The 25724-nt window shown below is 52.8% G+C and overlaps 2 protein-coding genes and 1 long non-coding RNA gene across 6 annotated transcripts in view; 2 read left to right on the forward strand and 1 right to left on the reverse strand.

Moving 5' to 3' along the window:
* The window catches only part of ASAP3 (ArfGAP with SH3 domain, ankyrin repeat and PH domain 3), a 44422-nt gene extending 40359 nt beyond the window's left edge, over positions 1–4063 (forward strand). The window contains exons 13-19 of the mRNA NM_001083446.1: positions 915–963; positions 1093–1283; positions 1365–1498; positions 1780–1874; positions 2059–2236; positions 3411–3496; positions 3664–4063. Of these exons, the coding sequence (NP_001076915.1) occupies positions 915–963; positions 1093–1283; positions 1365–1498; positions 1780–1874; positions 2059–2236; positions 3411–3496; positions 3664–3997 (1067 nt within the window). The 3' untranslated portion in view covers positions 3998–4063. The remainder of the gene's footprint in view (positions 1–914; positions 964–1092; positions 1284–1364; positions 1499–1779; positions 1875–2058; positions 2237–3410; positions 3497–3663) is intronic.
* On the reverse strand, positions 775–15280 carry LOC132343457 (uncharacterized). Its single transcript, XR_009492288.1, has 3 exons — positions 14885–15280; positions 3920–4030; positions 775–1105 (listed from the first exon to the last, which is right to left on the reverse strand). It is a non-coding gene; the product is annotated as an uncharacterized lncRNA (long non-coding RNA).
* TCEA3 (transcription elongation factor A3) overlaps positions 13860–25724 on the forward strand; it is a 45771-nt gene continuing 33906 nt past the window's right edge. For 2 of the 4 annotated variants that reach the window (XR_009490746.1, XM_059875197.1), the window contains exons 1-5: positions 13860–14052; positions 15827–15889; positions 20550–20612; positions 21378–21483; positions 21932–22076. Coding sequence is in view for 3 of the 4 variants with exons in the window: in XM_059875197.1 (XP_059731180.1) it covers positions 13984–14052; positions 15827–15889; positions 20550–20612; positions 21378–21483; positions 21932–22076 (446 nt within the window). In the remaining variant the exon portion in view is untranslated. 4 annotated transcript variants of the gene reach the window in all.

The raw sequence follows: 25724 nt of genomic DNA on the forward strand, positions 1-25724 counted from the left end.
CCAGAAGAGCGGTGCAGATAGAGCCCCCTCAGAGATTAGAGGACAGAAGTCCTACCCTGCCATGGGGGAATCAGGAAAGGCTGCTGGGAGGAGAGAGCTCTCGAGTCTGACCTTGAAGAACCCAGAACGTCAAGTCTAGGGAAGGACATTTCGGGAGACAGGACCTGGTGTGGCGAAAGGCATGGAAACAGGAGGGTGGGCCCACCAGTTTAGCCAGGGTGCAGGGTTCACATAGGAGCAGTGGGAGATGAAGCCTGGGAATTTCTCTTTTTTTATTTATTGTTTTTATTTGGCTTAGGTCTTAGTTGCAGCATGTGGGATCTAGTTCCCTGACCAGGGATCGAATCTGGGCTTCCTGCATTGGGAGTGTGGATTTTTAGCCACTGGGTCACCAGGGAAGTCCCTGGGAATACCTCTTAAAGATTTGGACCTTCTTTCCTGGAAGGAGGGAGCCACAGGAGACCTTGGAGCAGTGAAATGGCGTGATTAGGGCAGAACCTCGGGCCCAACCATCTGGCAGCTGGTGCAGGCGGGTGGGGGCGCGGGGACAGGGACAGGCCAGGAAGACCAGAAGGGAGGCTGTGGACCTGGGGCTGAGTGGGAAGGTGGTTGTAGGTTCAGAGGATACTCTGCTTGTGGGCTGAGGGGGGTCTTGTGCCCTGGGAAACGGCACCTGACCCTGGAAGCTGGTTCACACAGAGGGGCCTTCTTGGAATTGGACTTTGGAGACTGCTGAGAAACTGCCCCCTCTGCTGGCCACTGTCATCACCCTCCCCTGGTAGCCTAACCAAGCCTGGCCCCACAGGGACAAAAGCTCCCTCTGGACTCAGCACTTGGGATGACATCTTCTCGGGCCCAGGGAGGTAAGGCCAGCAGGATCCCTGTGGCCCAGACAACCTCTCCTTTCCCCACAGACAACAGGACGTACCACTTCCAGGCGGAGGACGAACATGAGTGTGAGGCGTGAGTGCCCCCTGAAGTCCAGCCAAGGGGTGGGGGTGAGGGGGGCAGCCTCCGGCCTGATACAGAAGCACCACCCCCCCCAATCACCGGCGGCGTCATCCCCACGCTGTGGCTCGCCCGGCTCCGCAGGTGGGTGTCAGTGCTGCAGAACAGCAAGGACGAAGCCTTGAGCAGTGCCTTCCTCGGGGAGCCCGGCAGCGGCCCGGGGCCCTGGGGGGCCGCCGGGCTGGACGGGGAGCCCCAGGACCTGACCAAACTGCTCATCGCCGAGGTCAAGAGCAGGCCCGGGAATGGCCAGTGCTGCGACTGCGGGGCTGCAGGTGCGGCGGGGCGAGGAGAAGCGGGTGGAAGTGGAGGGGCGGGGCCCACGCCTCTGAGGCACGAGTGCCTCTATTTTGCAGACCCCACCTGGCTCAGCACCAACCTGGGCGTGCTCACCTGCATCCAGTGCTCGGGCGTCCACCGCGAGCTGGGCGTGCGCTTCTCACGCATACAGTCCCTTACCTTGGACCTGCTGGGCCCCTCGGAGTTGTTGGTGAGGACGGGGTGGGGCGGGGCCAGATGGGGTTTGGGGCGGGGCCTGGTTAGGGGGCGGGGCTTGGGCCTGTTGGTTCAGCTCCGCTGGAGCTTGTGGGGTTGGGTGAGGCCCGGCCGATTTGGGGCCCGGATCCAGACAAGCCCGAAAGACGATGGTCAGGAGCGGGGCCTGGACCAGGAGGGAGCCTGAGGGGCGGGACCTCTGGGGGCTCAGTCCTCCAGGGGTGGGTGTTATCCTAAGCTCCGGGTCTCAACCCCATCACTTTCCCGCGAACCCAGCTGGCCCTGAACATCGGAAACACTCGCTTCAATGAGGTCATGGAGGCCCAGCTGCCCTCGCACGGCGGCCCTAAGCCCTCCGCTGAGAGTGACATGTAAGGAGATTCTCAGATGGGGGCGGATGCCGGCCGGGGAAATTCTGCTTCCCCAGAGCCCAGGGAGAAGCCTGGGGAAAGAGGAGGCTTCGGTCTGGAAGAGTCCAGGACATGTGGGATGGTCTCAAGGGTCAACTGGGTGGAAACAGTCCTTGCTCTGACATCCCGCGGTTATTTTTGGCAGGAGCGCCCGCAGGGACTATATTGTGGCCAAGTATGTGGAACACAGGTTTGCCCGGAGGTCCACCCCTGAGCCTCAGAGACTCTGTACAGCCATTTGCAACCGGGATCTCCTGTCTGTGCTGGAGGCCTTCGCTAATGGGCAGGACTTTGGACAGCCACTGCCAGGGCCCGAGGGGCAGGTGAGAACCTTCTCCAAGGACCACTTACAACCCAGACACAATTAGCACACCCTGTCCTCCTCCAGGACTGGCTATTATTACTGCCCCCTGCCCCCACCTCTGTGTGTGTATGTGTGTGTTAGTCACTCAGTCGTGTCCGACTCTTTGCAACTCAAGCCCACCAGGCTTCTCTGTCCATGGAATTCTCTAGGCCAGAATACTGGAGTGAGCTGCCATTCCCTTCTCCAGGGGATCTTCCCGACTCAGGGATCAAACCCAGCTCTCCTGGCTTGGCAGGTGGATTCTTTACCATCTGAGCCACCAGAGAAGCCTGTGCCCCACCTCTGACATCTGCTCAAACCCTACCATCAGAGGGGTAAATGGGAGAGCGCAGCTTCAGTCAGGCAATCTTAAGGCCAGATCCTGGCTCTGTCTTCCTAGCTGTGTGCTCCTGAGCAGGTTACTTAACTTCTCTGAGTCTTTTTTCCCTCATCTGTAAAACAGGTTAATGATAGCACCCACAGGGTTGAGGTGAGAATTAAGTCATGTATGAAAGGGCCTGGTGCATAATATATGCAATAAATGTTAGAATCTTTTCTTTTCTTTTTTTCTTGAAAAGCTTTAGAAATGGGTAGGAGTGATGAGATCAGAGCAGGGGAAGACCATCACATTGGTGATTCTAGTAACAAATATCATGTGAGCTGGGAAGGAAAGGATAACACAGACTTTTGAAAGATTAAATGGACACTAATTGGGCATCAGTAATTGGGTGCCTTGTCTTTGAGCCTTCTGCCTGATATCTTGGTGGAGCTGTCCAGGGGCCAGGGTGGGTGCAGCACTTAGACAGGATAAGAATTTGGAGCAACTTACATGCAAATGATAACTGAAAGCTCAAGGTTATTTGTGGTCTTGGGGGTCATGAAAAGGAGGAGCAGAGAGAGGAGTGCAGAGCCAAGAACCAAGTTTGGGAAACACCTTCTCCTGGGGGAGGAGGAGGCAGAACCACTGAAGGAAGGAGTGAAGGAATGGCCTTGTACCCCGCTCTGAAACCTGAGGTTTCCCCATTCAGTCTCCTCTCACCGGGGTTCTGGCACTCTCATATCTGGAGGTGTCAGGGGGCAGCAAGCGTTCAAGAGGGTAATGTTGTGGGGGCAGGTGAACTGGGGGAAACTCAGAGGTGTGGACGTGTATTCAGGCACCTGGAGAGCTCGCCCTGCACCTGGCTGTCAGAGTCGCCAACCAGGCCTCCCTGCCCCTGGTGGATTTCATCATCCAAAATGGGTGAGAACCTTCCTGCCCGCCTGCCCACCTCCTCACGCTCCCCTTTCCTTCCTCTTCTCCCCGTCTCCTCCCTCCTTTCCTCTCCCTCTTTTGCCCCTGACTCTGACCCCCTCACCTGTCTGTTCCCTTCCTACCTCCCTACATCCCTGACCCCCCGACACCCGCAGTGGTCACCTGGATGCCAAAGCTGCTGATGGGAACAGCGCCCTCCACTGCGCTGTCTTCTATAACCAGCTCGACTGCCTCAAGCTGCTGCTGAAAGGGAGAGCCTCAGTGGCCACAGGTGGGGCTCGACAACTCCTCCATCAACCCCCCATTCCTGGCTACCCCTCGTGGCGGACTTCCTGCCTTATTCCCAGACACAGAGCACTTGGAGAGTCCAAGCACTGCAAATGGACTTCGCAGACAGACTTGGGTTCTTACCCTGGCTTGCTTCTGACCGCCTTTGTGATGTTGGAGTTTGTCTGTTCATCTCTTGAACCTCAGCTTCTTCATCTGTAGAATGGGCATGCAATCACTGACCTAGTAGACCTGCTAAAAGGATAAAATAAAATGTTTCTGAAAGTACCTAGTCAAGTAAACATTAACTAAATCTGAATAATAGTGCTTAGAATAGCTACAATTGACTGTTTAATGTGCACCTGATAATGTGCCAGGTTTTCTATGTCCATTAACTTAATCCTTACAACAACCTCATCAGTAGTTAGTATCATACTCACTTTATAGGTGAGACAGTTAAGGCACAGAGAGGTTGAGTCACTTGTCCATGGTCACACAGCCATGAGGTAGCAGAGCCAAGATTAAAACCTAGACAGTTTTGATTCCAAGACTCATCTTAACCTCTATGTTATAATGCCTCTTTGACCCTAACCATGACCGCTGTCTTTATCCCTCCCAGTGAATGAGGCAGGAGAGACAGCTCTGGACATAGCCAGGAGGAAGCAGCACAAGGAGTGTGAGAACCTGGTGAGATCTAGGGAAGGAGAGGGAGCCCTGACCCCTCGTCTCTCTCCACCGAGCCCCTGGCCTTCTGAACTACAAAGGCTTTGTGTTTGGCAGCTGGAGCAGGCCCAGGCCGGGACCCTCACCTTCCCCTTGCACTTGGACTACGCCTGGGGAATTTCCACAGAGCCTGGCTCCGACAGTGAGGAGGATGAGGAAGAGAAGGTGCGTCCCAGCCTCTCGGGTCTCCAGACAGCCCAAGGGAAGAGTCAGATGGGCCCTGAGGTGAGGAGGGGTGGGGCTGAGCACGGGGAACCAAGGCCATCTTTCCTATCACCATTTTGCCCCAGCAGCGCTGTGCACTGAAGCCCCCAGCCCAGGCCCGCTGGACCAGTGGGAGGCTGGACATCAGCAACAAGACCTATGAGACCATCACCAGCCTGGGACCAGCTGCCCCTAAGAGCCAGAGTGAGGATTGCCCCCCACCTTTGCCGGTCAAAAACCTTTCTCGGACCATGGCCCAAGGGCGTGTGGGACATGCCAGTGGAGGTATGGTTGGTTGCCCAGAAAAATTCTCTCATGCCATTCATTGAGGGCCTGCTATGTGCTGGGGGACTGAGCTAAGAGCGTTGTGTTAGTCCATGTTATCCTCACCATCACCTGGCAGGTAGGGGTTATCATCTGCCCCTTATAGGTAAAGGCAGAGAGATGTTAAGTAACATGCCCAAGATCCCACAGCTAAACCCTGATGTGGGCTTCAAACCCAGGTATGTCTTATTCCAGATTCCTCAGTGCTTCACTTAAATAAAAGAGAGGGAAGAATGTTTTGTTTTGTTTTTTTTTTGGAAGAATGTTTTGAGCATCCACTGTATCTCAAGTCCCTTGGGGTCTACTGAGACGCAGTCTAGAGAGGGAGATAAAAACTGGAGGCTAGCTCATTATAGGAGAAGGCAATGGCAACCCACTCCAGTACTCTTGCCTGGCAAATCCCATGGACGGAGGAGCCTGGTGGGCTGCAGCCATGGGGTCGCTACGAATCGGACACGACTGAGCAACTTCACTTTTACTTTTCACTTTCATGCATTGGAGAAGGCAATGGCAAACCCACTCCAGTGTTCTTGCCTGGAGAATCCCAGGGACAGGGGGGCCTGGTGGGCTGCCGTCTCTGGGGTCGCACAGAGTCGGACATGACTGAAGCGACTTAGCAGCAGCAGCAGCAGCAGCAGCTCATTATAATATAAGGCATAGTGTGACATAGGACATAAATCCCAAAAGGAAAGAAGCAAGCTTTGCTGACTATTTCTCCAGCACTTAGCACAGTGCCTGGCTGTTGTCAAGAACTCTTGGTTGAATGAATGAACAAGCTTGTTCTGGGAACTCAGGAGAGGAAGGGAGCTGACCCTGTTAGGATTGGTGTGGGGGTTAGGAAGGCTTCTTGGAGGGGGCAGCATCAGAGCTGAGCCTGAAGGATGAGCAGGAGAGTCCAGATTGAGGAGAGGGTGTGAGCAGAAGCAAAACAGTGAACAGTGTGAGCCATGAGACTGAAGCATGATGGGGAAGAGTTAAGTGCCGGAGAGGTAGGTGGCGGGGTGGGGAATTGGGAGAGAACCATGATAGGTCCCCAAGGTCAACAGTTCCTTTGCATAAGTGATGAAGACAGGCTTTATCACTTCTGATTTCAGATCGTTCTGAAATTCCTAGCCTGAGCTCAGAGTCCCTTGGGGCCTCTGAGAACCTGAGCAGCCCAGCCTCCTCCTCCTCCAGCCTCACAAGCCCTGTGGAACCTGGGGGTCCCAATGAAACCCTACCCAGCTCTGAAGAGGGCCCCTGCGAGCCCCAAGGCCCCTCCCGCCCCAGCCTGACATCTGGAATCTCCCCTGCAGAGATGTATCCCCCAGTGAGGTTCAGGTTGGTGAAAGCCCGGCTGTGCAACATAGCCAAGTCTCCAGACCTCTCTGAGCCTTCATTTACTTCCCCACCTCTAAAGGGTGCCTGCCTGAAGCCTGAGATGCCTCCCAGCTCTGAGGCCCATGAACGATGTGGAAATGCTAGACCTTAAGTGGAGGGCGACTGGACCTCTTCCCCCTTCACACATCTGCTCCTGAGTCTGGGGCTCAGGCTGGAAGAGCGAAGGCCTTGTCCCACCTGTGTACTTGTTCTGGGGTTTCACAGTGGGGTCTTCACTCTGTCCCCACCTCCAACCCAGGATTCAGTCTTGCCTTCCTTGCAGACCCTTTCAGTTTGGAGTTTGGGGAATAGACATGAGGAAATTTCCAGTGCGGAGGTCAGTTCCAGGCCTCTGAGGCCTGTGATGGACTCGGCCTGGGGGCCTCATGGACTGTCTACCCAGCCATCCCAAGCCCCCAGCCTCGCTCTCTCCCTGAGCCTTTTCCCCCAACTTCAAGGGGCTCTCTGGGCACGGGGGTCACGTTAGCCTTTCCCTGTCTTCCAGCTCCGAGAGCACGCGATCCTATCGGCGAGGGGGCGGAGCCTGGAAGAGTGTCGCTCAGCCCGGCAGCCTGTACCCGGAAGGAACGTGATGGTAGGACATGCGGTTTGCAGGATGGTGACAGGGTGCCTGGGCTTCCCAAGTGACGAAGTGCCAAAGAATTCACCTGCCAATGCAGGAGACATGGGTTCAATCCCTGGGTTGGAAAGATTCCTGGGAGTAGGAAATGGCAACCCACTCCAGTATTCTTGCCTGGAGAATCCCAGGGACAGAGGAGCCTGGTGGACTACAGTCCATGGGGTTGCAGAGAGTTGGACACGACTGAGCGACTGAGCAGGCATGCATGCACAACAGGGTGCCTGGGAGGCAGAGTTGGTCAAGAGTGAGTGTATTCGGGCAGGAGATCTCTCTCCAGCACTGGGGGGCAGCCTTCGTCTGGCCAGTCCCTTTCCTCATGGTCCTCCTCCCTGCTGCAGCCCTTGATGGGTGCAGCTGGGGAGAGCGGTGGCCTTGAGAGGCGGCAGAGGTGGCGAGGCCCAAGTTCTGGCTGCTCCCCTGGGGAGGATAAGCAAAGCAGTGTCAGCCAGCCTGATCACTGAGAAGGGGTGCTGCTTCCCTGCAGACGAGGTAGGATTAGGGTGGCTAATTAGGTGGCTGATTAGGATTAGGATTAGGGTAGGATTATGGTACCAGCCCTTGGTTTGCTGGACTCTCCCCTTGCACAGGAGTCTCCTAGAATCTGCTGAAACTTCTAGGCATTCAGGGATGTGCTATCATCTTCTTGCTGTGATAGCACGGCAAGAACTGTCATCCCTAATCCAGCTTCTCCCTGCTGAATTAGAGTCTCGAACAATCATACATCTTTAGATGAGGAGCCTTGGGGTGGGCAGAGGACAGAGGCAAGCATGCCGAGAAGGAAGCCACCTCTGTTCCTGGTTCCCCTGGGGATTCACCAGGGATGGCATCAGTTGTCTGTGTTGAGAGTAAGGGATGGGAGGAACTGGGTCTCTCTGGGGAATCGTCATCCTCAGTCCACCAAAGGCAGGCACCAGTCACGAATGTGTGTCTATGGCCACCATCGTGCATTACCCGCTTGATGCTCATTGTTGAGATGTGAGAATAAGGACCTGCTTTGGTGTGTGGAGGTCTTGGAGAAGTGGTGTTTCACTTCTTCAAGCCTCAGTTTCATTCTCTAAAATTGGGTATTTCATTCATGATAATTTCATTTACCTACAACAGAACTGTTTGAAACTGAGTGAGATAAACAGCTGGGATATAATAAGTGCTTGTGTGCGTGCCAAGTCACTTCAGTCGTGTCGGACTCTTTGTGACTCTATGGACTGTAGCCTGCCAGGCTCCTCTGTCTGTGGGATTCTCCAGGCAAGAATAATGGAGTGGGTTGCCCTTCCCAGTGCTTAGAAGATATCAATTTTCATCCTTTCCTCCCCAGGTCGGCTTCCCTGAAGGAGACGGCTCGAGGACTGGGGTTCTCCTGCCGAGCTCTGTGCAGCTTTTGCAGGACTGGCTCCTTGCTGGCCCTTGCATGCCTGAACCACCCTTGTGCTGAAGCCCAGCATTAAGAGCTAGGACTTCAGTTCACCAGACAGGAGCTGAGGTGCTCATGCCCTGGGGTCTTGCTCTTTCTGTCCCTTGTGCCTCTGTGGCTGGCCTTCCTCCTTGCTGTGAGCCCCTGCCCCTGCCAGGAACACTGGGCCCTCTGTGTTAGGGCCGACGGTGGTTTGTTTTCCTCTATCTCATACCTGCCAGGGACAAGGGAACCCTATTGTCTGGACCCTAGTGCTCCTGACTTAGCTCCAGCTGCAGAACCCTAAATCTTTCATCAGAGCAGGACTATGTTTCTTCCATCAGTCTGGGGGACTTTAGCTCACATTCATCATTCTATAGGCCAGGGATTCTGCCAGACTAGGGACTGTCTTCTCAGTCATTCATTAGCCTAGTATTCTTTGACTGAGTTCTGGCTCTTTGTCCATTCCTGAGCCAGGCACTGCAGAGGCCACAGGAATAAGATACAGGTCCTGCAGCTGAGGTCCCTTTCCCAGCAGCTGGTCCCAAGAGTTAGGCTTGGGAATGGGCAGGGCCGTTCCAGAGGATGCTTCTGGGCTCAGGGGCAGACTGACGATCAGCTGGCTTACACCCGAATGGTATTCCAGTTGTCTGCCGCCTGCATCCATCCTGGTTGGTCAATGCCCATGCTGTACTGGCTGTTAAATAAATATTCTAAATATCACTCCTTCTGAGGGACAGCACAGCCTTGCTGTGGACCTCTGCTAGATCCCCAGCAAGGAGGTAGGGTAGGGCTCACCCCCGATTTGCCTACTCTCCTTGATTTAGCCAGAAGGAAAGGCGTGGTCTAGGATGATTATCATCGTTTCTCTCCTGTTTCTCTCAGTCAGCTCAGGAGCCTTCCAGTCTTGGGGGAAGCAAAGGGCCAAGAAAGGAGAAAGGAGAGTGATAGAAATGGAGGGTGGAGACTTAAAGGTTCTGCTTCCTAGCATCAGAAATCCCACCATCGCTTTCAGGCCCATACTGGAAAACAGATACACCTACACCATCATCAGTCTCTAACACATCAGTTCTGTGGGCGCTGGGCACTGGGCCCTGGCAGGGTGGACCGGGATGAGCGAGGGCGGCTGGAAGATGCCAGTGGCCAACACAGCAGCCTGGCCAGGGAGGCTGGGCTGTTTACCTTGGAGACCCGGCCAGTCTGTGATCCCACAGGAGCAGGGTTGTCTTCAGAGCCCCCAGTGACTGGTTTTATTCATCTCAGATCTGTTATTATTTCACTCATCTCTAATAAAGGATTTTTTGGAGTAAATTTCAGTGGTATCATTTATGTGCTCTCAAGAGCCATAGGGAAGGGGAGAGATTCTTAGGGCTTGGAATTCTTGCTCTAGACTTGGAAAAGGGACAGCCTGGTGCAGAGCAGTAGATGGTGACCAGAGTGATTCTCCCCCCAAGGCCATATGGCAAGGCAGAGAAATCTTTTACTGTTCCCGACTGGAAGGTGATGCTGGCATCTAGTGGCTAGCGTTCAGGGCTGCTGCTTAACATCCTTCAGTTCACAGGCCAGCCCATCAAAATAATGAATTTCCAAAATGTTAATAGTGCTGAGGCTGGGAAAACACGGTGTGAGGGAGAGCACTGGCCTGGGAGTCTGGAGACCTGCAGTGTAGCTCTGCTTCAGTCCCTGCTTCGACTTCATCTCCCCTGAGACAAAGATTGGAGAGGGTAGTTTATTTGTGAGATCATCCTAGGAAGCACAACGAGGGAGCAGGGAAACAGAAAGTCAAAAAACAGCGAAGGAGGAACTTCCCTGATGGGCCGGTGGTCAAGAATCTGCCATCCAAGGCAGGGGATGCGGATTCCACCCTGGTCGGGGAGCTAAGATGCCACGTGCTGCAGGGCAACTAGGCATGCACGCTACAACTCCTGAGCCCATGTGCTCCAGAGCCCACACGCAACTAGAGAGAAGAGACTCCAGAGAAGCCCGCGCGCCCCAACGAAGATCCCACATGCTACAACTACGACACGGTGCAGCTAAAGAAAGAAATATTTTAAATACATTTACCTATTTATTTGGCTGCCTTGGGTCTTAGTTGTGGCATGTGGGATTGAGTTCCCTGATCAGGGATCAAACCCTGGCCCCCTGCATTGGGAACACAGAGTTTTAGCCACCGGACCACCAGGGAAGTCCCCTAAATAAACACATATTTTTAAAAAGAAGGAAAAGAGCAGTAAAGGGTGTGTTAATGAGTTACCACCGTGAGAAAAGAAGGGAACTTCTGACAGATTGTATTAATTAGAACATGCCTTCAAGTTGTCCCATGGAGACTGAAGGACTGGTGTATTTACCCCCAACTCTAGTCTCTCACTGGTTCAGGGGTCCTTTCTAGGAGTGCCAGTTCTTAATTCTCAACTTCCTGGCTGCTCTGAAGCCTTCAGTCAGATGCAGGAAGCTGTCAGAGATGTGTTTAGGAACCTGATGCAAAGAACTGACTCATTTGAAAAGACTGATGCTGGGAAAGGTTGAAGGCAGGAGGAGAAGGGGATGACAGAGGACAAGATGCTTGGCTGGCATCATTGACTCAATGGACATGAGTTTGAGTAAACTCTGGGAGTTGGTGATGGACAGGGAGGCCTTGGGGTCAGTCCATGGGGTCGCCAAGACACAACTGAGTGAACTGAACTGACCTGACCTCCACGGTGGATGGGTAGGCAGAGGGGAGGTAGTGGGTACTAACTGGTAACGGTTAAGCAGTGCAATCGTAGTCCTCACTGGGTCTCAATCTTCCCATCTGTACAAAGAAAGGGTAGGACTTGATGTTTTCTTAGCGTCCATTCAAGCCCTGATGAAGGTCTTGGCTTCTTTTGATGTCAGTTAATTCACAGTGGGAGTTGGGTGGAGATTTGAGAAAACTCAAATCTGCTTTTTTAAAAAGACCAGTCGTAAGTAATTGCAGACAGCTGTCTCTTCAACCCAGAGGGACATGCTTGGGTTGATAAACCCTGAAAGTGGCTCATAGTGTTTTTTATGATCAGGCCGCTCCCCCTCTGCACACACCTCTCACCTCTGTGCTGTGGCCACAGCAGTTTCTCAGTTCCTTTAACCCTGACAGGCCAAACACTCTCCTTTTCATAAGTTTTGCACATTTGGAATTCCAGCAGAATTGATTTGTACCTCTCGGGATGTTCAAGGCTAAACGTGCATGGCACCTAGTAGGCGCTCAGTAAATACACGTATGAATGAATGTTTCTTGTTCTCTCTCTCTCTTTTTTCTTTAGTATTTATCTATTTGGCTGTGCTGGGTCCAGTATTCTTGCCTGGAGAATTCCATGGACAGAGGAGCCTGGTGGGCTACAGTCCATGGAGTCACAAAGAGTTGGGTCTTAGTGGTGGCACTCAGGATCTTTGATCTTCATTTCACCATGGGGGATTTGTTTACTTGTGGCATGTGGGATCTAGCTCCCTGACCAGAGATCGAACCTGGACGCCCTACATTGGGAGCACAGAGTCTTAGCCACTGGACCACCGGGGAAGTCCCTCTTCTCTTATTGCAAAACTCTCCTCCTCCGACCCACCAACTCCCACTGAGTACATCCGCCCAAAGTTTAAACGTCATTTCTTCAGAGAACATGACATGCCACATGGTATAAAACCCCTCAGATATGTCTGTAAAGTATCCTCTACTTCCTGACCCTCACCCTAGTTGTGATAACACAGAAGTGATGGTGTCCACATTTGTTTTAAGGTTTTTCTTACCCAGATACTGCCTCAAGCTTGCTGGGACTAGATCTATTTTGTTCGTTGCTTGGACATTCAGTGTGTATCTGTTGAATGAATGAAAAACCCACCCCTTCCTACCTTGGTCCCAGGTCACACAGCAGCAGTTAGAAGTTTTAGCCCAATTTTAGAAATGGAGACCTGATTGATTGGGAAAAAAGTTTTTTTATTTGGGTTTTAGTAGCTCTGTAGTCCTGGAGAAGTGCATGAACTGTGTTCTGCAGGACTTCAAAATGGGGCAGGCGTATAAAGGAGAAAATGGCAAAGTTATAGTCAGTTACATGAGCTATTTATCAGGAATTACAATTGCAGCTGGCCAGAAGTAAAGGTGCTTATGAAGTAAAGATTGGTTGCGATCCAAAATGGTTGCATAATTACAAGGGGAGACCTTGAGACAAAAAGGTTTGCAGCTGGCAGGTATTGTTCTGAGCACTCTGGTGATGTTCTTGGAGCTGGTACAGCTCAAAGAGAGCTTAAGGGTTTTGTTTAATCTTTTTTTTTTTTTTTTTTTCTATTTGGCCGCACAGTACATGGCATATGAGATTTTAGTTCCCCAACCAAGGATCGAACCCATGTCCCCTACAGTGGAAGCAGAGTCTGAACTACTGGACTGCCAGGCAAGTCCTGAAAGTTCAAGTGTTGAATGGTGCAGAGATGTGTCTGATACCAGATCCTCAATGGCCACCCGACTCCATATGCCTGAACTGTGATCATGTATTTTAATTTCAGTTTGTCATCAGAAGCCAGATGAGTCCACTCAGTCATCCATTCTCTGAGGTTCTTTCAGGAAAGTCTGGAGATTTCCCTTGAACACCCCCAGCTACAACTCCCCACACCCCACACACTGTGAACCATTTTCCCTGATTCCCCTCCAGGCCCATAAACACCCTCACACACACACACTGCACACACGCAAAGATCATTTTCTATCAATTAAACTCACTCCTTTAGGAAGGGATGTGGGTCAGCTAGGGGCACTGGAAGGGTCCTTCCGCAGGAACACAGACGTGTGCACAGCTGTGGGGGCACAATTTTGTTTCCAGACCCAATCTCCTTGGGGAGGCAGCGTGCAGATCCTGAAGGGCACTCATGCATCTGGATCCAAAGTTCTCAAAGTCGGGCGCACTTAGGGATCTCCCAAGCCCTCATCCTCACTAGAGTGCAGTCGTGGGACCAGAAATGCAAAACCTCGCTTTAACAAACAAAACTGAAGGCCACGGTGGGCCTGGATACACGCGTATGTGCGCAGGCCGTGTGCGCCAATGAGTGAGCACGGAGATGGGACAGAACTGGATTTCACGATCGTGCAAAAATAAGGGGATTCGAGTATACCAAATTGCCTCCACCTGGGCATCGGCGCGAAGTAGGTGCGCCGGGTTTGAGCTGCAAAGGTTGCAGAGAGGAGCCCTCCTCGGTTCGACGGCCGCCCCCACTCGCCGGAGCGCCCTCCTTCCCGAATCTTCCTTCCGCTCCAGGCCCCCCACCCCGCCCCTCCAGGACCGGCCGGGCTCTCGCAGGCTTGTCCCTCTCCCGGGGAGGCCGGGCTGGCGGGCGCGGGCAATCTTTGCCCGGGCGAGTCCTTGAAGTCTATATTTAGTGCACGCCGCCCCTCCCCCACGTCGGGAGGCCCGCGGCCGAGGGGTGGGGGGAGCCCCGCCCCCGCCGGGCGTGTGTGTCGGGTGTGTTTGGGGCCCGAGCGGCTGGCGCGCCCTCTGCCTTTTTACGCCTCCGGCACCCCCCGCAGCCCGGCTGCGGCCCCTGCGCCCCTAGCCCCGCCGGGCGTCGCGGGCCAACATGGGCCAGGAAGAGGAGCTGCTAAGGATCGCCAAGAAGCTGGAGAAGATGGTGGCCAGGAAGAAGACGGTGAGGCTGCAGAGTTCGGGCTGCAACCCCCGCTCCCCACTCCGGGGCAGGCGCGGGGCGTGCGAGCCCCGAGGAGTCCCGGGGGCGCGTGCTGGCCCGGCGCCCGGGAGGCGCGCGCGGGACTCGGGGACCCGAGGGAGGCGCGGCTGGGGCTGGGATCCGCGCCCGGGGGGGAAGACTGGCATCTCAGGGTGGGCGTGTGCGTGGCCCCGGGGCGCCGGGGGTGAGGTGGGGGGGGGGTGGTGTTGTGGGAGCACCGAGCTAGCCCCCGAAGACCCGAAGGCTTCTTGTGCACGTCCGTCTGGACCTGCAGGGTTGGGGGCCCTCGGGTAGGTCGTGCGGGGCCCGGGAAAGAATGGGAGACAGGAGCTGGAAAAGGACTTTCGGAACCCCTGGACTCTGCGTGTGCAAAAGCCCGGGGGGAGCTTTGGCGACCGCGGAACGGGAGACCCGGAGATAAGGGTGGAAAGAACTCCTGGGTGACCCGAGAAGTGGGAAGAAACTTGAGCTGATGAGGGGTGCTGAGCAGTGTGTACCCCCGCACCCCGGGAGTGGAGCTGACCCAAAAAGAGCCAAGGGCCTGGGTTCCCGCAACCGCACGGCTAGAGGCTCCAGGAGCTGTTGGCCACTCTCGCTTTCCTTGGCCGCGGGGTGGGGCCCGGGCCCCGGGCGGGGGCCTAACAGGTGTCGGGCAGCCGCTGCGCCCACGGGGCCCGCCGGGAGGGGGAAACGGGGACCGGCTGGCGGCCAGGGCTGGGGGCGGGGGCGGCGGCGGCGGCGGCGGGGACAGCGGAGCCGGGAGGTTGAGAAGAATCAGGACTGGGAGCCCTACCTGCGGATCCCTGAGCGCTCAGTGCCTGGCTTGAAGTTAATATTTGATCCTTCCGTGATCTTTGCCTCAAGTTGGCTGCCGCTGGATTCCTAGCCAAGCAAACTTGGCCTTGGGATAGGGAGGGCTGGTACTCACCCAGAGTGGGGTGAGAGGGGAGGGTAGCCTGGGAGGGTAGCCTGGCAGGCAGTCCCCCCTCCCTTTCGACCCTGTCCCAGAACCCTCTTCCTTCTGCCATCCAGGGGCACATGTGGAAGCAGGACTTGAATATCCAACACACTCTGTAATCCTAGAAGCTCAGGAAAGGGCTGGACCCTAAGGGTGCCTTTAGAGCAGGGACAAGGGAGGGATTGCTGGACCCATGGGGTGACAGGGAGCCCTCAAGTAAGACATGGGCAGTATTGAGTTGGTGTCCATCTGAAGACCAGAGCCTCAGTTTCTTCATCTGTGAGATGAGATGACCTACCCCCTGGGAAGGATTGTCAATGGATTTTTTTTGTCTCTGCTGGTGATGGTGAAGGTGGAAGAGATGTGAAACCCTTAGGATGATCTGGGCTGGCACTTGGGAAGGCTCAGAGAGTGACACGTGCTTTTGCTCAGCCAGAGGAAATGCAGAAACCTGCAGATTTTAAGGAGTCTCCATTCCAGGATGCTCCAAAGTCAGTGAAACTGAGCCTCAGGTCATGGGACTCAGCTGGGCGAGGCAAACCCCAGCCTGGGTCTCTTGAACCAGATTCCACCTCAATCAGACAAGTTGTCCCAGCCCTGCCGGTTGCTGACCCACGACTTCGGCCAGGAGATTCTAGGCCTCTTGGTGAGAGAGCAGGAGTGGGAAGCTTAGGAGACCTGAGACAAGGCAGAGTGGCTGAGGAGGAAGGGACCTGCCCTGGCCTCCCCTCACTCCTTTTATGGCTCTAGACCCACCACTCTGCTTTCTCTCTCTAGCCCTGGATTTCTTCTTCTGTGAAATGGGAAGAAGAAATAGTGTCCTTTGGCAAGGAGTCCTGTGTAAGTACCCAGAGCTCTCTCCAGGAAAGATGCAAGTCTGGCCACAGGGTCCCTGGAACACAGAGCCGGTCTGCAGCCACGTCTGCGCCTGGGTTCTTGGCAGCATCTGGGTGGGCACAGAGCTCTGGGCATGTAACCTAGAAAGGTGGGGCCTGCTCTGGGAGCCAAAGTGGGCCCGCCCAGTGGTGGTTAGGGGGAGGACACACTTCCTGTAAGAAGACGGATCTTCCACGTTGCAGCTCAGGCCCGGGATTTACTGCCAATTACTGAAGTCCCAGCAACTTAGGGCTTTTGTCAGATGCTGTAAGCGCATATCTTCTGTACCAGCCTCAGACATACAGCAAAATGCCGCACGATCACACACAGACATAGCTACATGCAGCCACACACCGTATGGTTAAATGAGCAGCTGTGAACATAAATAACTGCACGACAGATGTGCTTACTGACCCTGACACGACCGACACACTGACCATTATATTTTCAGAAAAAGACACGAAGACAACTGTACACATGTTTAAATGTGTGCGTGTGCACCATAAGCTGTGCCCCGACGTGCAAAGCTATAAACGTAGCAAACAGCTGCACTTACGTGTCCAGACGGGTTGCGACATAGACGTCATCCCACAAAGACAAATAGACACATTATATTGGGTTGGCCAAAAAGTTCGTGCGGGCTTCCATGACAGCTTTTTTGGAAAAACCTGAATGAACTTTTCCATCAGCCCAGTCCTCTGAGCGGCATACACACAGCAGCTCCCCACCTGAGCTGGAGATTCTGCTGGCTGCACGTCCCGTACGTGCATGCCAAAAGACGTGCCTGGCAACATTTGCCCACGGCATTGTGAGTCCAGTACAGCCGGCGCGCACGGCTGTTCTCCGACATGAACCAGTTATATATGCAGTGTGACCTACACAGGCACACACCCAGTGGTGAGCTGGGACTGGTTTAATGCTGGTTGTTGAACTTTCAGCATTGTTGTTAAATACAGCAATTGTTTTTAACATTAAATTATATGCTTACAATTAAATTATGTTAAAAACAAATGTCATAAATACTCCAGAGTCATCAGTTCAGTTCAGTTCAGTCGCTCAGTCATGTCCGACTCTTTGCGACCCCATGAATCGCAGCACGCCAGGCCTCCCTGTCCATCACCAACTCACTGAGACTCACGTCCATCGAGTCAGTGATGCCATCCAGCCATCTCATCCTCTGTCGTCCCCTTCTCCTCCTGCTCCCAATCCCTCCCAGCATCAGAGTCTTTTCCAATGAGTCAACTCTTTGCATGAGGTGGCCAAAGTACTGGAGTTTCAGCTTTAGCATCATTCCTTCCAAAGAAATCCCAGGGCTGATCTCCTTCAGAATGGACTGGTTGGATCTCCTTGCAGTCCAAGGGACTCTCTCAAGAGTCTTCTCCAACATCACAGTTCAAAAGCATCAATTCTTCAGCACTCAGCCTTCTTCACAGTCCAACTCTCACATCCATACATGACCACAGGAAAAACCATAGCCTTGACTAGACAGACCTTTGTTGGCAAAGTAATGTTTCTGCTTTTGAGTATGCTATCTAGGTTGGTCATAACTTTCCTTCCAAGGAGTAAGCATCTTTTAATTTCATGGCTGCAGTCACCATCTGCAGTGATTTTGGAGCCCCCCAAGATAAAGTCTGACACTGTTTCCACTGTTTCCCCATCTATTTCCCATGAAGTGATGGGACTGAATGCCATGATCTTCGTTTTCTGAATGTTGAGCTTTAAGCCAACTTTTTCACTCTCCTCTTTCACTTTCATCAAGAGGCTTTTGAGTTCCTCTTCACTTTCTGCCATAAGGGTGGTGTCATCTGCATATCTGAGGTTATTGATATTTCTCCCGGCAATCTTGATTCCAGCTTGTGTTTCTTCCAGTCCAGCGTTTCTCATGATGTACTCTGCATAGAAGTTAAATAAGCAGGGTGACAATATACAGCCTTGACGTACTCCTTTTCCTATTTGGAACCAGTCTGTTGTTCCATGTCCAGATCTAACTGTTGCTTCCTGAGCTGCATATAGATTTCTCAAGAGGCAGATCAGGTGGTCTAGTATTCCCATCTCTTTCAGAATTTTCCACAGTTTATTGTGATCCACACAGTCAAAGGCTTTGGCATAGCCAATAAAGCAGAAATAGATGTTTTTCTGGAACTCTCTTGCTTTTTCGATGATCCAGCGGATGTTGGCAAGAGTCATCACTTCCTTATTATTTTATTACTTTTTTCTGTCATCTATGGTCTGGAGGCTATTTATTATACTGTATTGTATCAATATGGGGCTTCCCTGGTAGCTCAGCTAGTAAAGAATCAGCCTGCAATGCAGGAGACCCCAGTTGGGTCTTCCCCCTGAGTTGGGAAGATCCCCTGGAGAAGGGATAGGGTACCCACTCCAGTATTCTTGGGCTTCCCTGGTGGCTCAGACGGTAAAGAATCCACATGCAATGCAGAAGACCTGGGTTCGATCCCTGGGTTGGGAAGATCCCTTTTTAAAGGAGGACATGGCAACCCACTCCAGTATTCTTGCCTGGAGAATCCCCGTGGACAGGGGAGCCTGGTGGGCTACAGTCCATAGGGTCACAAAAAGTCAGACACGACTGAGAGACTAAGTACAGCACAGCATATCAATATGGTCTGTATCACTCATTTCTTCCCAGTGTCTCCAATTCAGGGACAGCATGCTCTAGCTTGACATTGCTGTAGGGAGAATATTGACGCCACGGAAATTGACAAACACTACAAATCACTTTTTTCCTTTGAGAACCTGCTGTTAAACATTCACCAACATGCCACTGCACTTACCCATGTTGATATTTCATGACAGCAGACGTCTCGCCAGACCTAGGTCCATACCTACTTGCACGGTTGTATAGTGGGTCAAACCCAAATGGTTTGAATCCTCGCTCAGTTCCTTATAACACTGAGAAAATTCACTGCTGTTTCTTGGATTTCTCTTCTGTGAAAATGGGATCTTGATTCTTTAAAAATGAGAATAGTTTTAGGACCAATCTCATAGAATCATTTCGAGAGTCAGAGGAGATCATGCATGTAAAATATTTAGCACCGTGCCCAGCAGATAATAAGCGTTTAATTAGTAGTACACGCAGAGTTATATGCCCACAAGTTCACACGCACACACATCCGCAAGTCATTCCTCTGAAACATACTATGAACCCAAGTTCTAAGGGAGACTGAGGGCTGACAGAGGGCAGTGGGGGGATGTGGCCCAGGAAGCCGGGTAGGGTAGGGTTGGCAGCTGGCACTGCACAGTGGGGCCAGGGCACAGGACGCACAGGACACGGTCAGCTGGTGCTTCCCAGGGACCTGATCAGGACAGGAGGCTGGGGCTGGCTTCTAGGAAGTGGGTGGCAAGACAGAGAAGACCGAAAGAGGACGGGGGCGGTTCAGGGCCTGGCAACCAACGGGGTTTCACAGCTGCGTCTCTTGTCTTCTCCTCCCTCTTCCCCTTCCCGCCTCTGCTTTCTGCTTTATCCATTCACTCAGGGAGCACTGGGCTGTGTGCTGAACTCAAAGGTCTCAGAGATTACACAGTCCTCTCTACCCATGAGAAAAGAAAGTACATATCTTCAGAAAAACTCGAATGCTCCCAGCCGCCTTATTTGCAGCAGGCCCAAATCGGAAACTGCCGAACGGTACCATTCACAGGTGAATGGGCCGACAAACTGTGGCCTCTGCCCACAGCGGCAAACAGCCCAGTAACAAAAAGGAGCTGTGGCTCTGCGCAGCAGTGTGCACGGAACCTCGGCATGGTAACACCAAGCGAAGAAGCCAGCCAAAAAGTCCATTACAGTCACATTCTGTGACATCCTTAAAAATGCAAGAAAGTAGACTACTGGTGCCTGGGGTTGGGGGTGCAGAGAGGGGTAGATTACCAAGGGGTGCCAGGAAAATGTCAGGGATGCTGTTTGTTTGGGCTGCACTGTACAGCTGGCAGGATCTTATTTCTCCAAACAGGAATTGAACCCATGTCCCCTGCAGTAGAAGCGCAGAGTCCTAACCCCTGACCACCAGGGAACTCCCTGACTATGCACTTATCTTGATTGTGGCGATAGCTTCATGGATGTACACATTATGTCAAAACTCACCAAATTGTAGCTTACAATATGTGTGGTTTATTGTATGCCAATTATACCCCAACAAAGCTGTTTTTAAAAAAATAAAATAAAAGCTGCAGTCCTCAACCTACAGAAGGTCACGGTTGGGAAGTGAAGGGAGGCAGATACAGACATAAAAGCAGAAGCAGTAAAGCATGAGGTAATTAACTTCAGAGGAAGAGATGGGGAAGGGGAGAGCATTCCCAGTGGAAGGACAGCAGAATGAGGGGGTCAGGGGGTCAGGGTGAGTGGGTAGGGCTGGACCCTGCTCAGACGGGCTGGAACCCAGATGCGTGGCGGGAGGTGAAGTCAGAGAGCTGGTTTGGGGCAGAAGCTGGCCCTTCTCTGCTCCTCCTCTTCCTCGCCTCTCCTCTGACTGCTTGCCTGCCTGGATCTGTCCCTGGACTAGCCGCCTTCCTTACCTCCTGCCGCCCTCCCTCCCACCAAGACTGCGCAATGGTCAGAGAGGGGCCTGGGCAGACCCCCCCCGGGCTTCAGCCCTGACCTTGTGGCCTCCCACAGGAAGGGGCCCTGGACCTCCTGAAGAAGCTCGGCAGCTGGCAGATGTCCATCCAGCTGCTCCAGGTGGGTGGCGATGGGCAGCCCCTGGGGCAGTGCCGGCGGCAGGTGGGCGACCTTGTGCAGGAAGGAAAGACCTTTATGGGGGAACCCTCCCAGGAGGGGGTCTTGGAAGGATTTCTGAAGGGAAGGCAGCAGGGGGGGTCTTGAGGTACTCTAGGTGTGGGAACAGAAGCCTGCAGATGGCAACGGAAGCTTTCTAAGCCCTCGGGGCCCTCTGGATCTGGGGACAAGACTGACTCGCTTTCTTTGAACCCCCAAGTTCCTAAGACCCGAGGTTTCTGGGATCCAGGAGGCCAGTGTCTCGGGGAAAGGTGAAAGCCTCCCCTGTTTTTGCATTTTCCATGTGGCCTCCAAAACTCTGCCAGAAGCTCTTGGCCCTGAAAAGTTAGCACATACCCAAGCTGTAAAGTAGCCAGAGTTGTGTCTTAGGCTAAAATTTGAACTCCAGGACACCAGAGGGCAGAGAACAGGGAAGAGTCCTGGGCACCAGCCAGGCCTGTGGCCCCCAGCACTGCCACCCCAGCTTTACTTCAAAGCTTCAGTTACCCCTGCAGGCGGGGGGCCGGGCCTTGGGCACCGACCTCACTCAGGGCAGCAGGTCCATTATAAAGTCAGGGTGATAACCTCAGCCACAGTTCCAGGGTGAAGCCCTGGGGAGCCTGGGCCAGGGCAAGGGGATGGGTGCCCTGGAGCAGGTCTTGCCAACCAGGACAGCCAGTCCAGCATGTCCTGATTCCCAGGCTGGCTCCTGGCCTTCTCCCTTTGCAGACCACCAGGATTGGAGTCGCCGTGAACGGGGTCCGCAAGCACTGCTCCAACAAGGAGGTGGTGGCCTTGGCCAAAGTCCTCATCAGGAACTGGAAGCAGCTGCTGGGTGAGGGGCCGGGTCCCCGGGGCCGAGTGTTTCTCCCCGCACCTGGGTGCTGGCTTATAGCAGGTACCCAGAGTATGGCTGTTGAATGACTCAGCTACGACCCCCAGTGGGAGTGCCAGGGTTTGTCTACTCCACAAATGTGGGGTAGTTTTAATGATGGGCGAGTTTTCGTGTCTGTGTCCCTACGTGTGTATTTCTGTGTGTTTCATGTGTGTGTACACATCTGTACATACACATTGGTGTGCGGAGATGTCTTTCTGTCCCCATGCGTGAGCTTGAGCTTGCACCCACGTGTGCACACTGTATGTGCATTCGTGTGTAAACGCGCATTTGTTGGGAGAGGGGTGAGGCTGCCCGCGTCCCTGCCCTTCGCTCCTTTCTCCCCCAAAGTCTTGGGTTTGGCTGAGACAGAGTGAGTTGAGGAACAATGTCATGATTCTGTTTTTAGATTCCCCAGCAACCCCCAAAGGAGAAAAAGGAGAGGAAAGAGTAAAAGCCAAGAAGAAGGAAAAAGGGCTTGACTGTTCGGATTGGAAGCCAGAGACAAGTCTTTCTCCACCAAGGAAAAAACGGGTGGAAGAGCCCAAAGACAGGTACTCGTTCTGGGATGGGAGAAGGGGGCTGACACGCAACACGTCCTCTGACAGCACTCCTGTTTGTATAACGTCTTTTCATCTTCACACACCAGGAGGTGGGTATTGTATTTCCCTCTACAGTGCCCCCTCTGGGGGCCTTCTTGGCCCCGCCAGACTGACTCACGAGACTCAAATAGGCCGTCCCTGGCGGGGCTTCACCTTGAAGGATGCAGGGACAGGAGATGCAGCGTGCCAGCAGGGCAGCTTCTCATCACCGCGGTGTTCCTCATCACCAAGACTTCTCACAGGGCAGTGGTCCCCAACCTTTGTTGGCACCAGGGGCCAGTGTCATGGAAGACAGTTTTCCCATGGGTGGTGAGGTGGCAGGAGGGGAGAGGAGGATGCTTTCCGGATGATGCAAGCACGTTACACTTATCGTACACTTTAATCTCCATTACTGTTACATCAGCTGCACCTCAGGTCATCAGTCCTTAGATCCTGGAGGTTGGGGACCCTTGTCATAGGGACCAGGCTGTGTCCAGAGCTGTTCTCCTGCCCACCCGGATGACATTCCCAGGTGCAAAGAATGAGACCACCGAGGGCGGGAACTCGCTCCACATACTGCAGTTGATAAGTCCCATAAACCAGGTCTCCAGGATTCCAGCAAGGGCAATGACCAGTTACAAGATTCACAGCACTCGGGGTAGCCCCAAGCTGCGGTTTTTCCGTAAATCGTTGATAGTTCTTTCATAGTCCTTTCCCGTCTAGACACAGTTTACCAATCAGGGCTCCTTTGCTCTAGACTCGGTGTCACTTAGGGATACAGCTTGACGGTCCACCTTCGTCAGGGTTCCAGGTGAATGGGGCTGGGAACTTACTTGTCCACAGAGAAGGCGTATTTTGCTGGCTTTTTAGTTAAAATCGCCTTCAGCAATAAGGAAGCTGAAGACTGGGGAGCAGGGCCTTTCTCAGGGTCACACAGCCATTATGTAACAGAGTGGGAGCCCCATCTTTGTCAGACCCTCAGACCTCTGCTGAGGTCTCAACTCTGTGTCTGTTCCCCCTTGCCCACCCCAGCCAGGGTCTCCAAAAATGCATGACTTTTAAAAAATATTTATTTATTTAGCTGTGCCGTGTCTTCATTGCAGCATGTGGGATCTAGTTCCCTGGCCAGGATTTGAACCCAAGGTCCCTGCATTGGGAGCACAGAGTCTTAGCCACTGGACCACCAGAGAAGTCCCAGTGCATGACTTGCTGATCAACCCAAATGGCCTTATCCACGATGGTAGATAAAAGCCTTCATGGACGTATTAGTAGGTCCTACCTGTTCCCTACATGGCTAGTCAGATCACTTAACTCCTTCTGGAGGAGGTCATTTAATAGATAAGGGACTGAGATTAGATGACACTGATTAGTAAACGATGGTACTAGGTACAGACAGTATGACTTGTGATCTACCAACATTTTAAACTGTTAAAAGTTGTATTCATTTAATTAATTTATTTTCGGCTATGCTGGGTCTATTGCGGTGCGTGGGCTTTCTCTCCTTGCAGCATGTGGGGGCAGCTCTCTAGTTATGGTGCTTGGGCTTCTCACTACGGTGACTTCTCTTGCTGTGGAGCCCAGGCTCTAGGCACACGGGCTTCAGTAGTTGCAGCTCTCAGGCTCTAGGGTGCAGGCTCAGTAGCTGTGGCACACAGGCTTAGTTGCTCTGGTCCCAATCTTCCGGGGCCGGGGATCGAACCCATGTCCCTCGCATTGGCAGGTGGATTCTTAACCAGTGGACTACCAGGGAAACCCTATAACATATTTTTATCACCCTTGTTTAATTTTTGAAAGTACTGTAATTCTGGGACTTCCCTGGTGGTCCAGTGGTTGAGAATCTGCCTTGCAATGCAGAGGACTTGGGTTCGATCCCTGGTCCAGATACTAAGATTCTGTCTGCCTCAGGGCAACTAAGCCTGTGCACCACAAGTACTGAGTCTGAGCTCTAGAACCCACAACCCACAGCTACTGAGCACATGGGCTACAACTGTAGAGCACGTGTGTTGCAACTACAGAAGCCCTTGTGCCGGAGAGCTTGTGCTCCGCAACGAGAGAAGCCCCCACAGTGAGAAGCCTGCACGCTGCCACTGGAGCGTAGAGCCTGCCCACCTCGACCAGAGACAGCCCTTCCCCAGCAGTGAAGACCCGTGTGGCCAAGGATAAATAAATAAATCTGTTGTAGAAATCATGGAAAAGATTTAAAAAGTATGAAAAAATCACATTCCCACCACCCAAAAATAATCACTGGGAATACTTTGGTATATGTTTTTCTCTGTTTTCTATAGTTACCATCAATTCTGTAGCCCGCTTTTTAAGATGCAGTACTTGTCAGCTTGGAATCTTCTGAATGTTCTATTCCTTTCATTCTGCTAATTTTGCAATCATACCCCACTTGGAGGAATGGTCATTGGCATTTAATGTTTCACATGGTGTGTTTGGTTTTCCCAAAGGGATTAAAAGGCTGGCCTCCAGGGATCCTGTGATCCCCCATGCCTAGCATGGAGTGAGCATTTACTGAGCATTGCCAGGCCCAGCTGTACCAGCACAATCCCCTGTGGAAAATTCATGCTCTGGCTGGTCTAGCCATGTCGGGAGCACCTGTTTGGTTCTGAAAGTGAAAGTGTTGGTTGCTCAGTTGTGTCCGACTCTTTGTGACCCCATGGACTGTAGCCCGCCAGGCTCCTCTGTCCATGGAATTCTCCAGGTAAGAATACTGGAGTGGGTCATCATTCCCTTCTCCAGGGGAATCTTCCCAACCCAGGGATCGAATTTGGGTCTCCTTCATTGCAGGCAGATTCTTCACTGTCTGAGCTACCAGGGAAGTTTGGTTCTAAGTACCTTGGCAAATAAATGAAGGACCAGGATCTTGTGATATACAGTTGAAGACTAGAGGCTGAAGTGTTGGGCGAGGAGAGCAAATGGGATATGGGACTAGTCTGTGGAATAGGGAGTGTAGACATCTGGGTACAGATGGTAGCTTGGGCACAGGTGTTTCCTTTAGCTCCGTCCCCAAATCCCACCGAATGATCAGCAAAGGGATTTCCTTTAAAGGCCTACTGAGACGACAGGTGTGGGCGAGGAGACAGCTGGAAAGCAGAAAGCGAATTTCTAGGCTGAACTTAATCACTTACATCCTTAGGCTCTGAGATTCACTGTTGTGACCTGAAAAATGAATGTCATTATCTCATTATATATAAAGTTTATATGCAGAGCTCAGTCCCTCAGTCGTGTCCCCTCTTCACAACCCCCATGGACTGAAGCCCACCAGTCTTCTCAGTCCATGGAATTCTCCAGGCAGGAATACTGGATGGGTTGCCATTTCCTTCAGGGGATCTTCTCAAAACCCACATCTCCTATGTTAGCAGGCAGATTCTTTATCACTGAGCCACCTGGGAAGCCCTAAAATGTATATAACTATAAGCAAGTGATAAGTGAAGTCGCTCAGTCGTGTCCGACTCTTTGTGACCCCATGGACTGCAGCCTCCCAGGCTTCTCTGTTCATGGGATTTTCCAGGCAAGGGTACTGGAGTGGGTTGCCTTTCCCTATATGTGTATATATGTTTATAGCCTTCTAGGCTTTTTCCTGTGCATCTACCCATGAAATACTTATTGTATTAATAA

Source organism: Bos taurus, chromosome 2 (assembly GCF_002263795.3).
Source record: "Bos taurus isolate L1 Dominette 01449 registration number 42190680 breed Hereford chromosome 2, ARS-UCD2.0, whole genome shotgun sequence".
Lineage (NCBI taxonomy): Eukaryota > Metazoa > Chordata > Mammalia > Artiodactyla > Bovidae > Bos > Bos taurus.